The sequence below is a fragment of the Balearica regulorum genome, chromosome 4, assembly GCF_011004875.1.
Source record: "Balearica regulorum gibbericeps isolate bBalReg1 chromosome 4, bBalReg1.pri, whole genome shotgun sequence".
Taxonomy (NCBI): Eukaryota; Metazoa; Chordata; class Aves; order Gruiformes; family Gruidae; genus Balearica; species Balearica regulorum.
Window position 1 is genome coordinate 50,800,702 of NC_046187.1, and position 27,294 is coordinate 50,827,995.

A 27,294-nucleotide genomic window follows, 5' to 3' on the forward strand; every position below is an offset into this window, starting at 1 on the left:
TCTTCTCATCTTTTCATTTTTTCATGAATTCAAAAGTATTTGAAGGCATTTTTACAGTGACATTTTAAATACATACTGTATACTTGTATATGATGGACTTTTTAAATGTGTATTTGTGCCCTCTACAGGGTGCACAAATGCACTTATCTAAATACTTGTTTATAACTTATCAATGGTATGCTAATTCCTATACAGTAAAAATGCTATGGTAGAGGTATTTCAAAAATCTGGATAATAGTCCTGCTGCTTTGTGGCTTCCTTTTGCATAAATAAAACAATTTACTAGATTGTAAGAATGTAGCAGTAATTATCACATAATCATAACATTTTTTCAGTATGTTGCAGTAATGGCAAAGTAGAGAACATGAATAAATGCACATTTACATATGGCATAAAGAACTGGCCACTAAAACCTATATAAGACACCATATGAATGAGTTTTAATACTAAGACTAACTTAGATGACTTCTGATATAGTTAAAATAGAGATTTCCAAACAAGCTGTCCTGATTTAGATAAAATTCAGATATGTCAACTGCTGACCAGGTGTTGAAGGCAAAAACTTCAAGGTGCTGAGGTTGCGTGCATTGTTGCTCTAGTCTCAGTCAGGTATCAGTAGTTAACTACCCTCGAGAGATGTCAATTTCTCTTTTTTGGCTATAGATCAAATATAAATAATATGTACATTTAACTTAGGTAACTAATGAGATATCTAGACTTAATGGAGAAACTCCTGATAAATTCTTCTGAGCTTTTGCCTGTTCAAAATCAAACCATTTATTTATAGAATATCTTAACTGAAGGGCAAATGCACTTTTCTTTTATCAAAAGCTAATCATTAATTCTTTTCTTTTTCTTTTTTTTTCCGAGCTTTTTGAAGCAGAGTGGATAGACATTCCTGGATAGGTTTTGTAGCTAGGCAGCAGTACATTATAGAATTTTCAGAAAACTTTGAGATGGGAAATTATTGCTGGTTGTTCTTGAAACTAGATGAAAAACAATTTTCTCATTCTCACATTTTTCCTCCTTAAGATTCTAACATTTTTGCACAGTATTCTGTACAAATACATGACACTTTTAGTAAAAATCCAGATAAAATTATAAGGAAATTTAATTAACCTTTAAGTTAAAGCCTTCATTTTGTACTTGGGATATCTAAGTTCATGTCCCATTCTTTTACATCCCAGGTGAATCCACTGGTTATGAAGGCATTGCCTGTTGTTTGATAGTCCTCTCATTCATTGATTCATTCATTTTTCATCAAGGAGACAGCAATTCTGTTTTGTAACTGATTAACTATTCATTAGAGCATAAGCCTCAGTGCTCCAAATCCTAGGGTTATCGTCTTCAACAAAGTGAAAATACAGTCTTTTTGATGTATTAAATACAAAAATAATCCCATTAAAATTCAATTTTTTGAATGTAGACAAGGGCAATTTTTGCCCTGTGTTCCACTATTGTGAACCCAGACTTTGCACCATTTTAAGAAAAATGCAAATCCAGACTACAATAAGTATCTAGGAACAGAAGATGATTTTTTGCTTTTTAGGAATTATTTACTGTGAAATCTAAATGTAAGCTTTAAATCTATTCATGTATCTATCTGGTGTAACTTTTCAAGGAGACTGTATCAATTCAAGCAGAAAATGGTTGTAGTTTATCATTTTTGTTGTCATGTGTATCTCCATCTGTCATACATCATAGGGGAAAAAAGTAAAAGATGTTATGCAAATTATTTTTTAAAACTTGTTCTTTGTAAACCCCTTATATATTTTTCTTGTGTTAAAGAAATATTCAGTATGACTTCTCAGCAGTTTCATTTAAATATACTGACTTTTCATCCCTGAAGTAGCATTTTAGAACCGCCATTTCCTATTACTAATTGAATTATGTTATTGCTACACGCAGTCCAAATTTTATTCAAATAGATTGACTTTTTTCAGCAGAGTAAACCAAGTGGTGGCCAAACATAGATTTTGGATGTGAACCTTCAAACAAGCGTGTGTATTAGCAACTGAACACACAGGCATAATCCAGTTTTATTTGCATTGCAAGACAAGAGGTGTCTTCACTGCCCACCGTTAGGAAGCAATGGTTCAAATGTTTGTACTCAATAGAAGTTAAGATGATATTTAAGAAGATAAATGCAGGCCGTTGCAATTTTGCAAGTATTTCATGGAGTTGTGATTTGCTTTGATCAAATTTTATCACACTGAATATGCTGAATTTTAATTTATTGGGAAACTCATCCTTCTTATGTAAAAGAAAGGCTTAGTAGAAGTCTTGCTTTAGTAAGGTTGCCATTCAGAAAATATACCTCAAACATTAGTCTGGTTCAAGGGCCTTGAGTAATGATTCTAAATAATTCATTGTAGAATTTACTTTTTCATAATAGCTTACCTCTGAAGACTTCGGTGCTCATGCTTTATTTTACAGGTAAACAGCTACATCTAGTCAGGCCATACTACAGCTTCCTACCTATAATATACCTCCAATATGGCCACATCAGTATCATACCCGAAACCTTCACTGTTTAACATCAGTCAGTTTTGCTGCTGAGGGACTGCACAAGATTGAAATCCCAGCAACCATGCCAATCATGTTTTCATAAAATAACCTACTTTCATTTTAGTTATGTACACCTCTATAACAAAAATCCAGTTTCATCATGCTTTTTTAATACACTTACCTAATTAAATTACATTTCAAGCCATTTATTAAAATTGAAAGTCTGCATTCTGATTCCTTTGAGTTTCTAATCAGTCCAAGATAAATTATAATAACTGGGCTTTCAAAAAAAGAAGAAACAACCATTTTCTGTGGTCTTTTTATGATCATTGATCCGCCTAGTTGAATATTTCTTGGTTCAAGGGTAGATATAGATTAGATGTTAGGAAGAAATTCTTCACTGTGAGGGTGGTGAGGCACTGGAACAGGTTGCCCAGAGAAGCTGTGGATGCCCCATCCCTGGAAGTGGTCAAGACCAGGTTGGATGGGGCTTTGGGCAACGTGGTCTAGTGGAGGGTGTCCCTGGCCATGGCAGGGGGGTTGGAACTAGATGGTCTTTGAGGTCCCTTCCAATCCAAACCATTCTGTGATTCTGGGTTTTTTTCAGTCTGGCAGTGATCAGCTCTTCCAAGGTCTTAGTGTCGAACATCAGCTAGCTAATCTCACAAAGGCACTTTTAAGTTTTAGCTACGTACATATGGTTAAAAATTTAAGAATTGTTGTTGTTTGGGTTTTTTTAATTGCAACTAAACTTTTAGAACATAAAGGCTATGTTTTCAAGGTCTCCAATGGTAAAACAATCTTGATTAATTACTTGTATTTCTCTGTGAAAACTGTGGATGCTTTAACTTAATAATGAGCTTGCAAAAAGTAAAATTGCAAGCTTCAAAAATAATAAATACTTTTCAAACTCTTTAAACTCTGTAACTCAGAGGAAAAATTGGCATTCTAATACTTGCATAATCTTAGTACTTCATCATATTGTTACTTGACTTTTCTGAAAAACCTAAAGAAAGATCAAGGAAGTAAGATTCAGCTATTCTTGTGACACTGCAATGCCATATAATTTGTACACATCAAAATGCTACACAATTCCATTGGCAGTACATTTGAGGTGATTTGCTTACAAGAATGATGTGAATGAGTGGGATAATGCTAATATATGGCTCATATGGCAAACTAATTTATTAGCTTTTGATTCTTGGCTCATCAACTTTTCAGCCATCATTCTTTTTGGAAAAAAAAAAAAAAAAATTAGCTCTACTAATCAATATGCTCAGGTGCTGGTCTTTTCATGCTAATCAGTTATTAAGTCACTGAAAGGTACCGGTGTTGTTGTGTGAGCTAACTCATAAATTAAGAAAGGATCATTTACTGGTTAAATAAATGACAAAATTCCCTCAGTGTGCACATATATAAGCAAATATAATCCAATACCAAATACCAATGTTGTACCTCCACTGTTTTTATGAAACTCACCATTTCCCAAAGGCTTAATTTCAGTAACCAGTAAGTTGAGGAGAAATGAGTAATTTACACTAGTTTCTGAATTCTGAATATTCAGTTTCAGCAGGAATGTGTGACTAGTTTTTCTTGTAGGGAAAGGGTCACTTTGATTTGCTCTGTGTCAAAAAAGTATCTTTTAAAGGTCTGGTGTTTATAAATCTGCTATGTATAAAGAGGTTTCTCTGTAAATATACAACTGGACTTTTTTCCTTTTTGCCTGACTCGTGCTACTTACTGAGTTTTCTCCAGCAATCTCTGCAGCGACTAGTATTATTTGACCGGTAGTTTACTTTCACAGATGCTCCTTTCTTAGCGAAGTCTTTACTTAACTCATTCTCTTCCACTGGAAGCTGGACTTAGAAGTAATTTTATTCAGTTACACTTAGAGTTTTGATTTTACATCCTTTGCACATACTCCATGCCCTTGCTATTTTATTTCCTCTGAAAGGTTCACTTTTTATAGCTATCCATTCTAACTCATGTTCCTTTGAATTCAGTTCCCTAACTACTTCCTTTTGAGCTGTACTTGAAAGGACTTGAAGGTTCAAGTCTTTTCTTTTTATTCTTTTTTTGTATGCATTCGTCTCTCTCTAGAATTTCACTCGTCACAAAGTAGGTCTTGGGTACGATTCTGTAAGTCTGGGAATACAGTTAATAGATCATTGTCTTATTTCTGTAAAAAGTAAGTGTTTTAACATTGTAAATTATTAAATACCTAAAGTATATTTCTTTCATTAAAAAACTCACGCTATTCACTTTGAATCTTGATTTATATTGTTGTATTTATTATTCATAGAAAGGTATGTTTGTAGTACCATTTCCTAAGCAGTACTGATCTACATGATCTAACCCATCAAAGCACTACAGATTTACATATAGTAAATAAAAAAATAAAGAATACCTTCCTATAGTTTTTCTTTTGTTCTGTATTTTTAAGTAATGCTGATCCATGTCTTTTATTTGCTATACAATCCCTTTCCATTTTTCTTGATCCTGCTGTTTAACTGCTGGAAACACATCAGTAGATTCTGGCTGGCTGATCTTTTTCACCTTTCTTCCTAAAAACAAGATAATTGTAAGTGCCTGTTTTTCTTCTAGTATAAGATAAAAGGAATAGCAAATATTATTGAACTTGTTGATAGCACGTTTTCTGAGGATAAAGCATTTACCACAGGAACTGTTATACTTACCATATGAGGGATTATATCCTCAAAAAGAAAAAGGAACTCGTTCGTTTTGGTTTAATTTTGTTTTATTTAATTATATCAGTTTATCCTTAAATCTGCCTGCCTGGATTTTCAGTCTGCTTGGAGAACTTGGACTTTCTTTCCAAAATTCTATTTTGTTAGAAGAGAAACACCTTCTCATTTTTAAACAAATGCTGCTGAAAGTGAGGAAATACTAACACTGGCTCGGAACCAGCTATCATTTATCTTTTGTCATCAGTCTTTGCCTGATATTATCTTTGGCACTTCTGTTTGATTTAGTGTCTGACCCGTACTCCAGTGATGTTTTATATATCTTTGTATTAATTCCGCTCTTTCAAACATTAGAGCTGTGGTCTTCTCATAAGTAAAGACTGACAATTCTGTGTGTTGCTCAGTTAGTTACATCTTCATATCCTATTGCCACCTTCAAAAATACAAAAAGCCCTTGGCCTTGAAAGTATTTAATTTTGCTGATGAAAAAGGTGAACGGGATCTGGAACCACATTCTTTGGTTTCTGGTGTTCAGTTGCAGTAGAATTTCTTGCGTGCCATTATAGATAGGAGTGAGATTTATTTTGAGTGACAGCAAGCCTGGCTATACAGACACTCTATTCCTCTCTCTTAAAGGCAGCAGAATTGCAAGGCAACGTCAGGTTTAAAAAGCAGATTCTGCACAGAGCCTCTGTGGATACTTTTAGGTAAAAAGATATGCTGCTTTCTCCCTCCTGTGGTTCTCCGTAACACTCAGTGAAGTTGGTTATAGAAACTGGATTTGGTTGTTTTCTTGTGAGATCGTCAAAGCAGCAGTTGTAATGAAATTGGTTTTGGTATGCTTTGCCAAGATATTTGTAAAGCTTACAGAGTTCTGGAGACAAAAACCTAGAACATTACTTCATTACTCTCAGAAATCTCCTCTTCCTCTCTTGAATACTTTATACCAGTAGAGTATTTTACAATGACGGGGTGGTTTGGTTTTTTAGGTTTTTTGTTTGTTCTTTTTATTTTTAAGTGAAAGTGGAGTTTAGAAGATAACTAACAATGATGATTTTCTGGCAGTAATTTAGTTTAATGTTTAATTAGGGGGTTTTTTGGCTTCTTGCTCAGGACGTTTTCTCTTTAACACTATAAAATAGTATCATCAGTTAAATATTATATAGCCTTACTCTGCTTTCAAATCCTGGCAAAATCAGTTTACTAATTGTTATTGGTTAGCTTCAAAAATATCTAAAAATCTGTCTCCATTAACAGCTAAAATTTCTGAAAATACTTGTGAAATATTTAAATAAATTAGTTAAATAATTGAAAATACTTTCTTGTATTTAAAATATTGTAACAATTAGAGTGGTGCCTCTGTTGTGTTGAGCGCTTCTTACACAGCTACTGTGAGATAGTGTTGGTATATTTTTAAGTTTACTCAGAATTCAGTGGTCAGAACACAAGAAAATTTCTGTTGTTGAAATACAGCAATTAATCACAGAATATTTAGTAATCATCTACAGCTATCCCAGACAGTTTCTTTGATCTTATTTCTAGTGATAGAAGGTAAATGTATTACCCGTTTTACACATTTTTATTCAGTTCTTTCATCTTTACTGTTGGTTCTCTGTTGGAAAGTCTTTCACACAATATTTCTAGGTTATTTTCATTACACAGTGCCCAGTATACCATCTTCAGAGAGGGAAAATAAAAGCTTACAGGCACATGGAATTTTTTTTAATTTTGTTTTATTTAAAAAAAAAAAAAGTTAGAGTAACTTTATATGTGGAGGACAAAAATTATGGCATAGGACAAATCAGTAAACAAAAATAGACATGAGAGTAAGGTTCAGGAAAAAAAAAAAAAAGACAAACTTTGGAATGCCTAACAACATAGGTAGGCTATTGCTATCCATTAAATGTAAATTGAGTGGTGTAAATGACTGTTATGTGTTCAGTCCTTGTGTCTGAGAGTTAAGAGAAATACTGATTTTATAGTGCTGTTTACTATGTGTCAGTTTCTTGAGTTTTCTATTATTTTAACAAAGAACTTGCTGTAATCAGATCTTTATTAAAATTTTTTTGGTCTTTTTTCATTATCCTTAAAATTGCATTTGGAAAATGGATTGTGTAAATATATTTGTCTATTTTCAAATAACTTCAGTAAGCATTTATCAGAACACTAATTTTTTCATTGACAAGGAGTTTTTCAATGAAAAATCTTGGTCATGTAACTTAAAATGTAGAATTATCATACGCAACTTGGACCTAGTTATAGAAATTAAAATTCAATAGCGAATGAATTCAGTTTTAGTAAATAGTTACTAATTTTCTTTGTTTTGATTTTGAGTGCCCAGTAGGAGATACATGTGCATCCACTACCAACACTAAAACCAAAGTACATTCCAAATAAGTCTCTCTAATTTATTGGAGAACAAAGGTATTCAGTGAGAAAGGTCTGGTGGAAGGAGATTCTTGCTTATCTGTAAAATGATCCACCTCCAAAGTGTTGAGATGAGCAATCAGGCAAGTCAGTGCTGAAAACTTTAGATCTATAAATGTCTTCAGATTTGTATGTGAAAATCACCTACTGCTAAGCAGAAGTCTAAGTTTTCACATCATGTTGGTCCAGATTTTGATATAGAAATGCAAACATAAATATGAAGAAACATTGATAATCATTAATAAAGGATTCAATCAGATATTTTGTCCTAAAAATGTCAATTTGTGGTCATACATTTAAATGTGTTTTTATTTTCCAAAGTAATTGTACTGTATTTTATTTATGTATTTTAGGCACGGAAGGGGCAGTGTTTGGGCACTCTGTGGAGACACCCCATATCAGAGCAGAACCTTCCCAAGACCTCAAGTAGGTGTTGTTCAAAAAGTTGTTTTAAAATCAAGTATTCTCAAAAATAATTAAGTCTAGATTAAAAGCAAATATCTGTATAGTAATATATACTGCCTACTTAATGACTCATACATATCCAAAACACTGGTAGACTCCCACTTGTTCTAACTAGTCAAAAGAATCCCCACAAACCTCTATCACACAAAATGTAAAATACATTAATTTTATAAATTACTTGCTTCCTGTAGCGTAATCCTCAAGAAGTCTACTTTCCCCAGAGATTGGAGTAGTCAGGCATTTTTATGGTCAATTGAGTACAGTACTGTTTAATAACATCAGACCCAGATTTTGAATTTTTTTTATGAGCCATTACAGAATATATAAGTCAAGTTAAAGTAAACAGCCCCAGATTTTTTCTTCAAGTGATGTTTCCAGGTTGTTGAGTTTTTTGAATACTATGCACACACTCTCCTCTAAAATTCATTACAAAGTGAGGCTACATTTGTAAATGTAAAAAATCCAAAGTTTTCTGTGCAAGTTCACAAAAGTGGAGAAATAAGTAAATAGTAAAAGATGAAGTCTAAAACTTACTGAAGCATCTATAGATCGAGAAAGAGAAAATTTAGAAAGGCTTATAGTGAAATCTTTTTCTTGAAGTGCAAGTATGTGCACTGCTAGATACTGATCTGTAATTTATATGGATGACTAATGGGAATATATGACAATCGCAGAAAATCAAAGGTCCTTCCTTGTGTTTCTCTCAGCAGAACTGGTGAGGAACAGTATAGACCTTGTTTCAATTCTACTATGATTCCTAAACATTCTATATCTATCCCTTTACCTGCCCAGCAGTGCTTACAATTAATTGTGGCAGAAAAGCATTGTTAAATGCCCTTCCCTATATTTGCAAAGGCATTTAGGATCATTGACCAGTAATGATGTTGCAGAAATCATGTGCAGGAAGCTGCCCATGTGGACAAGTTTGACCGTTGTATGTGGGATGTAAGAAGTAAAAGATTGTGTTTGATTATTTACACTAAATATTTTAAGGTAATGTGAATTTTTGGGGTCTTACAGAGGATCCTACTCATTGGATTTTTATCTTAATAATCCCTATCCCCTACCAAGACTCCTGTTGGTCCTTAGTTGAGAGTAGTTGTAAAGGCATTTATTAGTGATGGCCATCAAGATCTTATGGTCTCTAATCAAAGGGAGTTCAGCAGAAATCAAAGTGGAAACACAACAAGCTTTTATTTTTTCAGGACCCCAAAAATTTGAGTAAGAGGGTAGAACCTGTCCTGCTCAAAAGAATGTGGAGACACTGCTTTGTCTACTTCTCTCTAATAATTAAATAATTACAGAGTGCAAATGTACGGTGAAACAGATAATCCCGTGTCTGCAGGTCTAATTTCACTATGGTTAAAATCACCTCATGTTGCCTGCTGTCTTTTGGCTTTATTCATTGCCATGATGCCCATTGTTGCATAACGTTTTCCAATTCCACCATTCCTTCAGCTCATTTTTCCAAGATGGACTTAATTAGTGAGAATTCTACTGAATTTTCCATTCAACTTTCTGCCCTCTCATTAATAATGACCTTAAGATAAACTTTTTATTTAAAAAATCGATAACATGGAAACCCTTGCTGTATAGTCAAGCAGCATTAGCTTATATGTAAGTGATTTTATTCTTGATATTGTCTATATTGTGTTCTGCAAGTTTTTGTACATGTGTGCTCCTATATATTAGTTAGGATTCAGTGATATTCCTTTTTTTAAAATTCTCAAATAACTTTCATTATTTAAAAATGATGACATCTACTATCAGGACAGAGATTTCTTGGCTTTTGTTATGAATCTTTCTAGAAGGTAACCTGCAGAGCCTTTTTAACCTTGTAGCTTGAAAGAATTGTAAATAAATGTTGGTTTGTGTGATGTTTAATGACAGCAAAATAGTTTGACACTCAGATCATATGCATCCCTTTGAAAATTCCAGTTTCCATATGCCTTTTAATCTTATTTCAAATTATTTAAAATTAAAAAAATCTTTTGCTTTTTTTTTTAAGTTCAAATCCTACATTCACTTTCCCTAAGAATAAAATGGCTTTTTTTTTGCTATTTTAAAAAAATGTTGTCAGAAAGCAGTAATTTAGCATTTAGATGATTGTTTGCCAAATACACCCAAACAAATACGTCACCAACTCTAATATGACATTTCCCCATGACCTCAGAAACTACCTCTATCACAGAAACAAAACAATACCAGAACCCCTTTTTTGGCGTCATGCCCAACTGATACAGCTACATTGATATTGTAAAATCATTTTATCCTCTAAAACATAGTAGTTGTTACCCTCCCATTAGTGCCTGCAAATTGTTTGCAGGAGTCATAACTGACTCTCAATTGACTCTCAAATATGCCAGTGACTATTTAGCTGCATAGATGGTTGAGTTCCAGTGCTCTGCCATAGTGCTTTTTAATATTTTACCATAAACTTAGCCAGAGTGTCCAGCAGACCATACTGGCAGTCCTAAAGTGGTGTAGAGTGTTTTTTCCAAATGCTGCAACCCTGCGCCTTGGGACTTTTGAAATTAACAGTGACATCGGAGAGTAGAGAGTTTGCTGAGTTGATATTTTAAAGTTATTTTTTCAGTGGACACAGGTCATTGCAGTTTGATAGCAAATTGCAGTGCATAAATGCAAATATATTAGGCTATGAGAATACTTGTACACAGGGGTGAAAGATAAAAGAATTTAGATTAGATTGTTAATTAAAATGTAAATGTACCCTAATTTTTCATGTTGGAATATGTAGTTGTGGTCAAGTAGTAAACCTCAGACATCAAGATATGAATATGTTTAAATAATACCTTACACACACACACACAAAAAAAAAAAAAAAAAAAAAAAAAAGAAAAGATACTGGAAAAATATTCATAACCTTGGATATTTTAAATTGAAATTAAAAAGTGGAATCCTGACTACATTGATTACTGGGAATGAAACTGAAGTATAAAATTTGGACTAAGGTTTTGATACCCACAAAGGTCATGGTGTTTACCCCAAAAGTCCTGGGGTTTTAGCTCAATCTATTCTGGACAGGGAGCCAAAAAGAAAAAGTCAGGTTCATATTGCCTTGACATATCTAAACTTCGCCTCAGCCATTCTTTGTTCTATAGCCAGATTTTGAGGTCTTCAGACAGAGAAATATCTGTAATATTTGCTGTTAAAAATGTATCGTGACAAAATAAAACTCAGTTGATATTTAAAAAAATTCCTTCCTATGTGCTTAACCACTTTGGTCCCATCTTTCTCCTGTCTTACATTTTCAAATAATAGCTAGTGAGGTTTTGCTTTCAGAAAATGTTTTTCTACAGTCCTTTATGAAAGCTAGAAAGCCCTTTTGTGTCAAATCCCAAAAACTAATTAAATCTGACTTTCATTAGCTGGGATAAGCAGCATAAAAGAATCATGCCTTAGAATCAGGAAAATGAATTATATCTTAATAATTTAATCTTCATATTTCTCTCGCTACTTTTTCTCACAGGAACAAAGTTATGAAAACTAAACTGCCAATATAATAGGTCCCCAAATATTGGGTTTAGGCTAATAATGCATTAAAACATGGTGCACTAATAGGTAATATCCATGCACAAAAGAGGCAGGCAGTAGTTAAATGCAGATAGCTTTGCCCTCAATAACCTCCTTAATAAGGGGGTAAATTACTTTGTTGTCGTTCTCTGGGGATAACTGCAAGATCAAATTTAATAGGGTTTTTTTCTCTTCTATGTCAAGCCTCGCACACCATTGACTATCAGCTAATCCTATGAGCTAATGCTGGGCATCATGAGATGAAAATTGATCAAGCAGCAAGGAACCACCCAAGCTAGTAGGATCCTACTTTACCTCCGATAAGAATTAAAAATACACAGATCTTGCACAAGGGGTCTGTTTCACTCAAAGTTGCCGAGTGGTTTGTAAGAGCCATCTTTTGTGGCATTGAAGGGGTGGTTTACCCATAGAGCAAAGTATCTATTCTGTAAATAGATGGAGCTAAGGGAGGCATCAGAAAGGAATTTTGACATTAACTTTTTAGTCATGTGAGCAGGCTGAGAGTAACAAAAGCACTGGGTCACTGTTCATCTATTTTACTCAGAAATCGAATAATAAACCAAACCTCATGAAAAGGGAGAAGATGTAGTAGAGTAAAAAGCCCTGCAGCTTCCTTCCTGTTTTAATGATGCCAGCTTCTAGTTACTTTCTCAATATTTGCTTTTAATAAAGTGGAAATATTTACTATTTATGTTTTCAGAATTTTTGTTTGGTGTTTAAATAGTTATTTCAGTGTTTGGGCATGTGATTGATAGAAACTTGTTTGCTTAGTCTTATCCCTAGCTGTTGAAAATACTATTTTTCTTTTTTTCACATATATGTTCATACAAAAACAGAGATAGGTGCAGTAAAAATTTGAAAAATTGCCAGAAGCCAAGCTTCTTTTTTGGCTATAAATATGCTTTTATATATATATTACAAAATAAAAAATGAAATTGAAATAAATAGAGAAGAAAGCCAGTAATACAAGATCATAATTACTATGCAGCTAGGATGCAGTAGGGACAAAAAGTAACTAGGTATGGCTCTTTAACTGAAAGAATAATTTGCTTTAGTGTTCAGTGACGATTATTATATTTGACATTGGAGAAGGGAAAAGGCTCTCGTGGGAACTGGGATATGAAGGAAGAAAGTATTGCTATCACAATAGATAGCAAAATTCATTGAGTTTCATGTGGTTAATTTAGGGTGCTGGATAATCTCTGTCCCTGATCTGTGACTGAACTAAATGTGAAAATAAGGTCAAATAGCCAAAATGTATAATAACGCTTTCAAACTGGAAAACAGACAGTGGGACAGATGGATTGGTAAGGGTAGCATTTCTAGTGAAATGAATGGAAAGATGGCTTAAAAGAGTCATCTAGTATGTTAGAACCTTTAGTCTGAACTCATTAGTATGCAGTGCTTTAGAATATTATTTTGAAAGATTTTTTAAAGAAAAGAATTAAGAGCTTGAAGATAAGTAAAAATTATGATGAACTAGAAGGCAAGGAGATTCTGCCAATCCAAAGAAATATTTTTCCCTTGATAAGATACCTGATCTAGAAAACAGAAAATAGGTAGATCTCCCATCTGAAGTTTAAGTACAGAATTTGATATAGAACTATATCTGATTAGAAATAAAAAGGCAGGACAGATAAGAGTGTATTTGAAGAATTTGAAGAGTGGTATATAATAGACATGTATTGTTCAAATGCCTGCTTCAGCCTGGAGGGAGATCTTGAGCGCTAGAATAAGAATATAATAAAACTCAATAGTACGATGGTGAATATTGGATGAATATTAGATAGAAATCAGCATTCTGCCTCTCAGATGCAAGAGATTCTGGATAGCCTTTCAAAAGGAATGATAGGGACAATTAAAGTTCTTTATTATTAGTGACTGGATTATGTTTGCTTTATGATTATGCCATGCCATGGTTTCAGGGACACAGAGATGGGTTCCAGGCATAGCTGTCTCAGGCTAACAGGGTTATAAGTATAAATATAATACCCTATGAATCCTGTCTCAAAACCAGTATAAAGCTCGGAGCAATAGAAAACATTTGCACAGTGCTGAGTTAATGAAAGACAAGGCAATCTTACACTCTTTAGGTTAGTGTGAAGGCAGCTGAGTATCCTCCCTTACATGAAGCCCGCTCAGGTCTAACAGCAGCTGTGACCATCAGAGGCCCCCGGGGTCCCAGGGGGAGATGCTCAGGGTTTCAGTAGTGCCCTGCTGCGTACTCGCAGCTCCAGTAAGGCTCATTGCCTCTGAGGTTGCCCCAGGGCTGTGACACTGCTTCCAGACCCAAGCTGCTGCTGCACGTTCAAGAAAATCTAGTTCCACACAGTTCCAGCCTAAGACTTGATATGAAAACACATGCTTTGTTCAATGATTTAATTTTCCCAGGTATTCCAGGTAGAAGTATTTGACTTTTTTAATGAAAATTGAAAAAAAGTCCTCAATGTTTAGGGGCTGATGCTAGTGATGCCACAACTCATTTCTGAAATGCTTTGGATTCTAAACCAAATACAGTCTTGTTCCACCATACGTGCATGCTCCTTTTTGCAGTAGTTTTTTCTGATTAAATGTGATTTGATACACTGCTTCTAGTTCATAAAACTTATACTATACATCATTAAGGCCAAATAATGCCCCTGTAACAGCCATAATGTTTTCATTTCCTATTTTCCTTATGATTTTAAATGAATAGTCTTACTACTGCAATAACAAAAAGGGATATTTATATTTTTTTCATTTGTGCAACATTTCATTTCCTTAGACTTTCTTTATACTAAATTTCTCCCCAGAGATTTTTTTCGGTCTAGTTGTTCTTTTTCCCCTTTTCAGCAACATCTACATTTTTCTATGCCACTTTTTTGGCACTTTCCCCAAAAAATAAGGCTTCTTAATTTTGCTGTCTGTCTATTCTCTCACCTTCCTGATAATTTGTGTAGCAGTAGGCAGTTTCATCCATATTTGATAGAAAGGCAAAAGATCCTTAAATTTCTATGTGTTTTCTGCAAACCAGTGCTTAACTAGAGATGCTAACATGCTTTAATAAGAAAATCAGCTAGTATTATTAGTATTTACTGCTGTCAGTTTACCCATTCGTATATACATGGCTTCAGACTACCCTCAACTTCTGACATATCTTGCTTCATGGTGTCCTGGTTTTGGCTGGGATAGAGTTAATTATCACAAGAAGCTGTGAGGGGACGTGGCCAAGACAGCCGACCCAAACTAACCAAAGGGATATTCTATACCATATGATGTCATGCTCTGTATATAACTGGGAGGGGAGCTGGCTGGGGAGGGGGGATTGCTGCTCGAGGAGGAGCTGGGCATTGAGTTCTGGGTCGTGAGCAAATTGCATTGTGTACCACCTGCTTTGTATAGTCTTTTAATAGTACTGTTCTTATTTTCCTCTTCCTTTGCTGTGCCAGTAAACTGTCCTTATCCCAACCCACAAGTTTTGCCTTTGTCTTCCCATTCTCCTCCCCATCCCACCTGGGAGGGAGAGGTGAGGGAGCAGACACATGGTGCTTAGCTGGGGCAAACCACGACACATGGTCAGGTCATGGTTATAGTACGCAGAAGACATGGAGTTTCTAGCAGCGTTGTGGTCGTGGGTGCAGAGGGTATGGTTTGGGTTCTTGTCCTAGAACCATGTTGGAGCCAGAAAAAGGATTTGAAACGGGTGGGGTATAAGAAAAAAAAGAAGTTCAGAGGATGGAGGGCTGTATGGTGGGTAGGTACGTGGAGTACATGAGTTTGTAAAACTGTTCTGCAGTTCACCAAACAGCTCATATTGATTATATGTATAATTATAGAGAGAACTCCAGAGGTAGCCTAAGCAGTAGAGAAGAATGAATGATTTTACATGTCTTCTCGGCAATATTCCTTCTACTCTCTGCTGTATTTCAAGATAGCATTCACTGCCAAAAAGAAAGAAGAAAGCTATTTGGCTTCTTCATAGTCTCCCACTCTATTTTGTATTGCAGAATCTCTTTCTAGTTCTTTCCAAAGTGGTGCTTGTTCTAAAAAAGTGACTGAAAGTAAACTCACAAAACCTTTTTTTTTTTTTTTTTTTTTTTTGAATGGGCTGTTTCCTTCTTGGGCTCTTTAGATATAGTCCAAGTACAAGTCACTGGAGAGTGTATTCCAAGCTCTCTGCTATGCTTAGTCTGCAGAGGTTGAAGCAGACCTGTCAAAGGAATTTCAGCAGAATAATTTTCCACATGAGATGCAGTTTCATCAAGATGTGGATCAAAACCGTGTTACAGTTTATCTCAGCTAAAATATACCCATTTATATCAGCTTAAGGCCCTTTGGGGAAACAATATTGAAAATATCATTAGAAAATTAGAGGTGGTCTGGACTGTCACTTCCTAATCACAGGAAGCTAATGGTTTTCAAAACTAAGAAGATGTTACGTCAACGAGTTCTCATGTGTTTCCAGTTGTTCAAAGAGCCCAGTTCAGTTCTTCAGCCTCCCCCAGGCACTTTATGTTCAGATCTTACTCTTGACAGCCACTCGAGCATTATCTGTGGGCACGTTCCTTCAATCTCTTTCTGACAGGATAGATTTCTATTTTAAGAAAATATATTCTGAAAGACAACTCAGGTAATGGTACTATTTCTGGAAACAAAATAAACTTCATGTAAGGGTGCTTAGCAGAGTGGTGGGGCATGTGTAGAAAGGGTTTTAGGTCACAACAGACGTAAGGAAGATTATGGGAAGGGGAATGTTTTGGGTGGAATAAGGGTAGCTCCAAGATGTCACTGCTGTGAGGAAACCTTTTCCCACACCTTTCCTTAAGGGACTATTTTGGATTGTCTCATATGCAGATCTTTGTCTCACAGCCTGAAAGTTTAGACTTTCAAGCATGTTGTGGTATATCTCTAAGAAATGAAAGCTCACATTCTAAACCTTACATTTCTACTAATTTTGTTGATTTTCAAAGGTCTGAGTTTTAGCGGACATTCTAGAATGCATGACTTTTTACTACCAGAGATTCCAGATAGGTTTTTTTTGTTTGATATGTTCTTAATATTATTTCTGATTTTGATACTTTCCCTGTCTTTAGCTATTCTGGCTATACCCTCACATACTCTAAGAAACAACCATGCATTAAGCTCTCTTTAACCTTTCTCACATCACCTGCTTATTTTGTCAAGCTCTTGCTTTAAACATTTGCTTTCTCCAGCACTCCTCACCTTTCCTTGATGCTTCTTCACTTTTTCTAGTCTTTTAATAACATAACTGAAAAACTCTTCATGACGTTTTATTCCTTGCTTTTCTTCCTTAGTAACTAATATTTTTTATATTCTCAGAAGAGATCCTTTATTTCCCTATGTGGGGAAATTGTTTTTCTGATTTATAACCTGTGTCAAATAACACTGAAATATTCAGTTGTTTCCAGTGTCGCTGTGATAATGCAGACCCACTGAACTGAAACCAGTGGCATGTACAGGGCAATTAGAACTCAGATTTGAGCCCAATGAGGTGATTTGTGGGTTAATGAGAATTTCAGGAGTTATAATAAGGGCATGCTGACACATGCCAAAGTCAGTGACATGCAGAGCATGGACATAACATGAAATGCTATACTGAGTGCCATTCCACTGTTCCAATTAAAGTCAAGAAAGTTTCCTCCATATTTAAGTTTATTGTCCATGAGTTGCAAAATTGGATATTGGGGGGAAAAAAAAAAAACATAATAGTGTTGATATTTACTGGTTTAGACCATTACCTATTGCATAAAACATTTACCTTTCTCTTAAGACTCATGTTGTAAAGTCACAAAATAGAGAGCCAAATTGTGCCCTTAAAGGTTAGCTTCCCACATCAGCCAAAGAGAGCTTCATGTGAACATACGAGAATTTTGCTTCTTGATAAAGGATAGCTGATGATCTGTGAACAATATTAAGGATTCTTGAGGCCTCCACATTTACCCTTCCATTTCAATAAAACCAATTATTTCATCCTGAAAATACAAGCATTTGGCTAAAAACATCGGAATACAACAAGCTTCAGGAAAAATAACTATTCTAGCAATGATTCTTATGCATCTTGCAGAGGTACACATTTTGATACATGCAAATGTATCAAAAAAGGATTTGTAGTCACTTTTTTACATATGTTAAAAAATACGTGTATAATCTCTTAAATAGTATAACTAGTGAGATTGAAATGAGTGAGTAGTAATTTTATTTTCATAACATTCCCACTGTGATGTCAAATGCAGCTAATCAAGAATCCTCTGTTTGAATAGTTCCAGTATCTTAAAAAAGGGCTTCCAGTTTTTTTGTCATCATGGTCATAAATGTCCCTGGTTATTCTTTACGGATAATACTGGAATTTGCAGGCTGACTTCCAGGAATTGGATGGAATGAAACCCTGATTTTATCTCACACCATCAGCATTCGGTGGACTCCTTTAAGGACTCTTGGTCTCACTGGAGGACTCTTGAAATCAGTTTCCTTGAGCATTAGGGCAGCTGGCTGTTCTTTTCATAATAATAGAAATGGAAGGAATATATACTTAAAATTGAGGTTTATGGAGAACAACATTTTCAAAATTTTTTTTAAAAAAATCTTAATTCTAATTTGGAACAAAATAGTTTCACTTGTGGAAGAGGAAGTCCCTGCATCCTATGGGGTCTCAGGGTTGGGGGTGTTTGTTTACAAGGAAGTAGGAAAAGGGATAGAGGGAGACTTGGCACATCCGTTTGCCTTCTCTTCTCCTCTTTGTGTATCTTACCTCTCTGCAGCCCCAGTCTGCCGTAACTTTTTGCCTAAAGGCAGCAAGACCCACGTCACAATTATTTTAATCTGTAGAAATTTATAATAAGGTTACCAAATAAATGTGTAGATATTCCATTGGTTTTATATTTGCAAAACTTTTTTTTAATAGAGAATTCCTATGCTAACTGAAAACATCCCACAACAATGTATGTTGGCAAGACCATCATATATAATAGTTAAATATTTGAAAGTATTGAAGTGTTTCTTGACCCCTGGGTGTAAAGATGTCAGTAAAGGGGAAATTTTTTTAATCCTCTGTTTTGAATACAAATTCCAAATTGGAAGAGGTTCATATCAGTCATTTTACTAAGTAGCATGGGTTGGATCCACTGCTTAAATAGACATGAAGCAAATAAATTATTCACATTTGCACAAGGGAATCTTCTATTTCCTTCTATTTTAATACCATCTGCTAGCCAACAGAGCACAATTAACATAGATAAATTATATCCCATGTGAGTATGAGGGATATGCAAGAGGTAAATCTAAAATATTTCCTAAAACCCAAAATGAAACCTTTTGGTTCATTTTTTAAATTATTTTTCTCTAATACAATCTAGGTCAGCTTGTAAACAGAAAATACCGAATGAAAAATAAATGTTTCTGCATTTCTGATGAGAAATATTTTAATACCTTTAAAGGAACATATTCAAGATATTTGAAAAGTTTCCTTTTTTAGCAATAATTCTTTAATGAATTCAACTCAAATTCATATAGCTTTGATCCTCTTAAATTCATCTTTTTTCAGAAATTAACCATTGATAATTAAAAAGAAAAAAGCCCTTCTCTGCTCTGGATAGATCATCTGTCTGCATCACATATAGTGAATTGACAGATTATGTTATTTAAAAACCTCTTTTTAAAAGCCTCTTTGTCTTTCTATAGTGTTGTAGTTTCTGTCAAATAATAGCAGTAGTTACCTTCTCTATCATAGTTGTTTGTTGTTTGGGAAAGAAAAATTAATCATATGAATAGGATTCACTCATAGAAGTAAATACCAGTGTGACAGGCCATCAGTAAATCTGAAAGGAAAGCAAATTCTTGATATGCTATAGTAATAATGCACTTGTCCTTGGAGGGATGAGTATTACAATGTGGAGTGTTACAATAAGTTTATAGTAGAGATTAAAGCTTTCAGAAATATGACAAAGAAAAATATTATAGAGCAGCTACATATCAAACATAATTTATCTCAAAACATTGAGGAAATAATCTGTGTGTATAGACATTTGTATTTCCAGTAGCATGCTGCAGATTGCACAGCTAAGTCACTTTTCAGATATAGATCATCTGAAGAATAATAAGAAGAAATGTAAATTAGTAACTGTAAAACAGATTTAGCCATTCAGTTTCACTAATAGATGGATGGTGTTTTAAAAACTACTCTGCCAATCATCAGCTGGTCATTGACATTTCTACCACATTATTTGATTTCAGGAAACTGCTAGAAAAAAATCTATTGTCCAAAAAAAGAGATTTCTTCTCCACAGTGTGTAGAAGGCTGATATTAACAACTTCTTCTCAAGTTCAGAAATTAATTGCCCAAATGTCTTCATTTTAGACAAACTGGAAGTCATTTATATTAATGGAGTTCATGAAAAACAGTGATGAAGCTAGGCAAAACAACTCTGAGCTATACACTGTCATGTGTTTTGGAAACAAAAAAGTTTATTCTTCAAACAAAATCATAGTTTCTTGAAAGATATTCCTAAATAGATTTTTATTGTCCACCTACTGAAAAATTTCAGTCAGGTCTGAGAGTGGTTTTGATTTTATGAAAGCAGAAATATTTGTGACTTTGCTAATACCCAGCAATTCAATGAAATAAATGTAAAGAGCACTTTTGTCTTCCTGATTATGAAATGGCAGTTGAAACCACTGAGAAATGTTAATATTCTTGGAAAGTAGGTTATAAATCACAAAAATATGCTGCTGAATATTATGGAAGTATCCAGTCATTTAACATTTACACAATTCAGTTTCCTTTTAAATTCAAGGTAAAACCTCATTAAGGCAACAGAGTACTTTCAAAAACATAATTTCTAAACTTTATAGTTTATATAGTTTCTAAAATGTTTTGGAAGCTCTTTTTCTGCTGTCCTATTGTCATCAGAAGTTCACAGACCACCACCTGAAAAACACTGATGGACATGATTAAATAATTAATGGTATTTAGATTCTTCCCTGGTACAAAGAACTGCAGAACCTTCTATTAACTTCTCCTTACAGAGTGTCAAAAAATTGAAATAATATTGTTTAGCACTAACAGAAATACAGACTTTTCTACTGGTCCGATCTATATGTATCCTATGTATGCTTTTTTAATATAGGTAGCAGCAAATAGTGTTTTCCTCTATCTGGACACCTGCTTTTAATAGTTTCATGTTGCCGAATAATTGCTTTCCTTTTTTTTTTTTTTTTTCCCTATTGAGTGTCAGTGACATGTAACAAACAGAAATATTTCACAGACACTATCTCAGTGACTTACTTTGCATGCAAATGTGGCATTTGGGTTTCAAAATGACAATCCATCGCTATTCTCTATTCAATAGTTGAAATACACTGAAATTCTTTTCTGCCATTGTTCAATAGATCTTTCATTTGCCTTTTCTGTAGCAAATTCTTTGTCAAACTATTCTTTCCTTTATACATCTAGTACCTCATTATATTTTTGGATGGATGTGACCTAACACTCAAAATACAATTTGTTGAAGAAGGAAATACAATGTCTCCTTCAAACTACTAATTCTAGACATTTCTATCATTAATATATTTCATCTTACAAAAAGCCTTTGTTCAGGTAAAGTGGAACTGTGATCTGTCATTATATTATTGGGATATAAATAGATTAAAAGATTTGTCTCACTCTTAACAGGGCTATGTAATAAGTCTACAGCTGAACACAACCAGAATCCAAATTTTTGTTTCCTAGTTCAATACAGTTTTCATGCGATCATCTTGCCTATTCAGTGTCAGAGCACGACTGCTATGAAATCCTTGCATTAGTACTTCCCTTTCAAGAGTAACCTGTCCAATACTGGGAGATAATATAGCTAAGAAAATATCACAGTTCTGCATTAAGGTTGATGGAGGATCTTGAGTGTAGAGTAGAGAGAAATGAAAAGACTGACAGGAGTACAACAATAGCTGCATTGAGGAAAGATACCAAGACCCAGGGATATGCATCTTAACCCAGTTATAACAGGTTAAAGAACATAATGAGTATTTTGCAGAACAGAATAATAGCATGCAAAAAAATACAGTATTAGAGACATAACAGATTTTTTCTTCTTCTCTGTTTCGTACATAGTGCTGCTACACCTACCTGAAATACAAATGAATCTATGAATGCTGTGTCTTTCTAATCAGTTTTACATCATTATTTAAAACTTTTTAGGTGTTTTGTTTTCTTTTTATTTTGATGAACATTTATCAGTCACTAAGCAGACTTTAGTTATTAACATCTCTTTACAGAAGCACTCACTTCTGTGAGTGGTGAGATGTGTGGAATCTTATGTATCTGTATTCAGTATTACTACAGTCAAGTAAATTACGTACTAATGCCAGAAAGCATCACTAAGCAGACAAGCTTATATCAGTATGTGCTTAAATGCTGTCTTACACAGAAATAGATTTGAACACATACTTCCCCCCCCTCCCCCGCCCTTTCTCTGGGCCATAGAGAATAGTGAGAGAATCACACATACAACTAATTTTTACTTCTTTACCTTTCAAAATACTTTTGTATCTACATGCATTGCAGGTTTTGGGGCTGGGTGGTTTTCGGTGGTTTGATTCGGTGGATTTTTTCTCAGTTGTTATTTTTTTCTTTCAGACTTGAATCTCCTACTAGATCTTTGGTGATGGAAGCACCCAGGGGAGTGCAAGTCAATGCAGCTGCAGGAGACTTGAAGGCTACCTGCAGGAAAGAACTGCACTTACAGTCCACAGAAGGGGAGGTAAGTTCAGCTGGTAGAGAAATGTTCTACAGCTCTGCCCAGCATAATGCAAGCAGTGTGAGGACAGTTTATTCAGCAGCAAGGTAAACATCACAAGAACTGTTCTGCATTTGCCTACATTAAAGTAATTTTGGTTTAGCTTGCTCAATTATTAATACTTGTTTGTTTTTTGCAAATATTTAAATCACTAAGTTTCATTCACACTGAAAAAAAATGTTAGTTAAATGAATATAGGTAAGAATTACTTTCAATCCGAGTCAAGGAAAAAGCTACCCAGTTCTTTAGCATATTCAGGGGACAGAGATAGCTAAGTGATAGTAGTAAAAAATTACTTTGGATGAATCTGACAAATTAAGAGAGAGAAGTTTGGATTAATTTGTATTAATACTTAATTAAACCATGTTGAAGAGGTTTAACAAATTTGCTCCACATGTGGTTTATTTCCTTGAACTGTTACTATCTCTGTAAGAGAAACAGAGTACTTCAGTGGTATGTTCACTGTACTGTTTCATCCATGTCTTGTTTCAGTGATTGGCTCGACATAAAAAGATTTTGGTATAGATTCTTCATGTGTAAACCTGTGAGAACTCATGAAAACAATTTTAAATTGGGTCACTGGTTTGGTTGGCAATCCATGTATTGCAGAAACGCATGAAAGATTACTAGTATGAGATTCCTTTCATCTTCAATCCTTACAATGATACAACATTAAAAAAAGACTATGCAAGGGTATCAAAGGCTCTCAGATTCCTGTTAGGCACTTTGGAGAAATGGATAGATTTTCAAATTGTTCTCAGTGGGACTTATGAGCTTACAGCATTTTTGGAAAAATGTTTTTTTAATGTAAAGATCTAATTGGGAATGTAGCTTTTTAGAAATTTTTTGTCTTTTGTGTTTGTATTTTGTATTTTCTACCAAATGTTCACAGATACTTTACAAACTATCCAAATAAGCAAACAAAACCAGCATTCACATCTGTGACAGATAATCCCCTGCAATGCACATGCTTTGCATTACAATGTAAATAGGAACATTTTTGGCCAATATACTGCATCGAAGGCCTACTTTGATAACATTTTGCTGTTGATGCAAGTACCTGTCCTGTGTAATTTAAGCACAATATTTTCCTAATTCAGAGCCTCAAATATTTATATACCACGTGCCAATTTTATTTCCAAGTTTCTCCAAAAGCCAGCTCTTCCCACAATCTCTCATCTTTACTTACCACCTCTCTAAATACAAAGTCTTTGTTACTGTTTCCTAAAGTTTCCAAGATAGTAGTAAAGGCAATCTAATCCTCTTTTAATAGCAAATATTGTCCTCCTTCACCTTTGTCCTCTCTGTGGGTATTTTTATTGCAGGGACTACAGCTTCCTGTAACCTTTCCTGTCTCCCCTCCATAAATCCCTACCTGGCCCGATCCAGTATGTTTCCAACATTTATTAACGTGATTTTTTCACCTAGAATGTATTTCTTTGTTCTTTCCCTTCATGATATTGCCAGAGGGAAAAAGTAATACTCAAAATGAAAACAAAACAAAACAAAAACCAACAGAAAGACTTTTACTGTTCCTCAGTCCCCCATGATCCCTGAAGCAATGGTTGTGTCTGTAATGTCTTGGTTTAATATCGTGCATCGTTGTGGTGCTTTGTACAACTATTTAATCTGTGGATTCATCAGGCATTTTTGCCTATATCAACTCTGTGAGTTTATTGCCTGACTTCTAATTTTTCTTAAGCATTTCCTACAACTTACTGAAAAAGTAGTTTTGGGAATAATGTGCTATGACCTCAGTTGGACTTTGAGAATGGGAATCCAAGAAAAGTTATAATGTCTAGATTACGCGTTATTCAGAATTGGAATTCAATTCAATATTAAATGCTTTGTAGGAAAAAAAGCCAGTCTAATGCAGACTTTGCTGAACTTCATATTAAAAATCATTATATTCCTCTACATGGTAATTAAGACATTGCACATCTGTGATTTCACACTTAGATTGATAGCTATCAGAAAACAAACTATCAACCTTTCCCCACTCTTTCCCCAGGAGCTGTTCTGTAAACATACATCTGACAAAGTTCAAAGTGTCTAATTATCTCTTGAATACTTGCAATTCCAGTAAGATCTGTTAAAAACCGTACCCTAAATCCACAGAGAAATTCCATATTGAGGTCTGACGGAATAGTGGTCTGATGGTCCCCTATTTTATCTCTTACACTAGAGAAGGTCAGAGGAAAATGCAGAAACACTTTGGAAGGCATACGATGAACTTCCGCGGCATCACCAGTTGCGCAAAGTTAACCGTGGCCACATTAGTTAACCGTGGCTGGAGAAATTAAAACTTGATGTGAGGAACCAGGGTAAATATCTGAGAGATAAATTATGTCTGCATAACAAAATATTGATTTGTGTCCTTACTTGCAGCCCAACAGATACACCACAGATTAGCAGACAGTATGGAAAAAAGTGTAAAGGGTTTATCATTACCCATTTTTAAGAAAACACCTTCTAAAACAAAATAAAGTATCTATGTCAAAAATAATCTTCATTTTAGCCTAAAAATGTATGCTTTATCTGTCAAGTTTCTCTCACAAATAAAAGAATGTTGTCTTTGTGAATTGAATCCTTGAACCGTTTTTGTGATAAGGCTTTTTTTGTACTAGAAAAAGTACAAGTTGTTTGTATTATTCTCACACTGGTTAACTAAATTTAACTTTTTAATGTTTGTAATCTTATTTTTTAAAAAAATCATCAAAGATATGTGAATTAATATTTTCCTTCTGTAGGATAATTATTGCCCTATTATGCCAGAAAATAGCTATGTGGCATCTGGAATCAACCAGTCATAGCCATGTAGGAGAACGTTATGAATTTGCAGTGGATTGATCTATGAAACATACATTTTCCTTTTATTCAAGAATAACTTTAGAAGTATTTTTAAGAACATAAATGTGTGTATAAAATACTTTTCCTCTAGCCTCATTTCTCATGCAGTATAATCTTTAGCCTCCCACATCATAAACTGAAAGCCTCTGCAAGCATTCTGAATTCTGCTGTTTGATACATTTTCTTTTTATTTACTGCAGTATTATAATAATCCTTTTAGCCCTATCACAAATTATAATGCGTGATTCCAGACTGAATACTGGGGGCTGTAATTTAGACTCTGATTTTGCTGCCCTTTATAAAGCTCTTGAGCTGCACCCTTGTGTATCGAGGCATCAGCAGAATCCTTTGATTCAATTATAGCTTGGCATTTAATTGTGAACTATGTATTATTCTATAAATAAACCATAACCAATGGTTTAAAGCAACAATCATTTACAAGGAAAATGAAATGTGAAGCTCCAGGCTCTAGCTGAATCTATTGGTTCACATAAGAAGAAAAAGAACATTTCTTGTCTGGAAATTCAGCTCAATGACTGCTAGCTGACTACTGCTTCTTTCACATATAAACACAATGCAAAAGTATAGATCAATTTTGAATTCTCTAGATACTAGATTTTGCTAGGCATAAAAATGTTAGAATTGAACCTGAAACATATTATCATATAATGATAACAAGTTTAAAGTATTATTTGATGTTGTCCACTCATTGGTCTAACAACTAATTTTAATGGCTTTGACAATGCGTCACCCTTTGAAGGAGAAGGCTGCTAACTAGCCTCAGCTCTTATGAGGCTTGTGCAGCTGCTATGTATTTTTGCCAGCAGCTCGTATGTAAACTAGGCTCTGCACTTGCACTGCATCCCATTGACTGTCAAAGACCAAGTAAATAAAGGGAAAAAGATGCACGGAAGCTTCTCATTTTCACAAACATATTCATATTAGCCCCCCTGTCTGTGAAGTTTTTCCTATTTAGTTCTGTATGCCCTTGTATTTCCTTGTCAAATTAGACTAATTCATAGCATCGTTTGTAGACTATATCTGGTTGTTTCTGGCATAATGAGGCTGACCCCTTGGTAAGGCTTATAGCTGTCACATTAAAAATAAGCAATACAAAGTTTACTCAAAATCAGTGTAGCGGACAAGAGGCCAGGTTTATATTCACTACTTTAGCACAACAGTTTATGAAGCGTACACCCAAGATTATTTTGTAGAGACTATCAAATGCATATAGTGATAACGTTTGATCTGTAATCCTATCCAGTTCTCTCTTTAAGTCCAGGAGATGTATTTAACACAGAGATTAATACTGAATAAAACTGGGGTAATCTTCACATGTAAACCCAATGAACAGTACCATTTTAAAGCTTTGGTTTTGGTGGGGTTTTTGTGGATGGTTTTTATGTTCTGATACAGAAAAAAAAAGAGAGGATTTTTTAAATTATCTAAATACACTGAAATGGAATTACCTTTCTCTGCAAGCTGCTTGCCATGACTAGGGAGGAATGGCTGATCAAAGGCAACAACGTTTCCCGGATTTGTTCAATTCAGCTGAGTTATGTTTGCCTGAGATTAAATGCTTGCAAAAAAAAAAAAAAAAAAAAGTTTGATACGGATGAAGTGAGTTCAATAAAAAATAAGCAATGGCAGGTTCTAGAGCTCAAAGATCCACTGTTTATTCACCAAAAAATGTCTAACAAACATGTGCTGCATTTTGTTTTCAAAGCCCTTTTTCATGGTAATAACCAGTTGACTTGTCGCTGTTGTCTGGGAGGAAAGAGATTAGTGTAAATGAAGGATTTTTTTCTGTATTTTTTTAATTATTGGTTTCAAGAATTCTATTAAGAATTTTTGACAGATGTTTAAACTTATTAAAATGCCATGTTATTTTTAAACAAAACCTTTCATTATCGACTTAAGACAGTTTTTAATGTGTAAGTTAATTTATAGTAAAATACACTTTTATGTAGAAGTCTACAATTAAAATGCAGTGTTCC

The 27,294-nt window shown here is 34.4% G+C and overlaps 1 protein-coding gene across 1 annotated transcript in view; it reads left to right on the forward strand.

Moving 5' to 3' along the window:
- The window catches only part of SGCZ (sarcoglycan zeta), a 482,281-nt gene that overhangs the window by 448,548 nt on the left and 6,439 nt on the right, over positions 1–27,294 (forward strand). The window contains exons 6-7 of the mRNA XM_075752098.1: positions 7,994–8,066; positions 22,288–22,411. Coding sequence (XP_075608213.1) covers positions 7,994–8,066; positions 22,288–22,411 — 197 coding nt within the window. The remainder of the gene's footprint in view (positions 1–7,993; positions 8,067–22,287; positions 22,412–27,294) is intronic.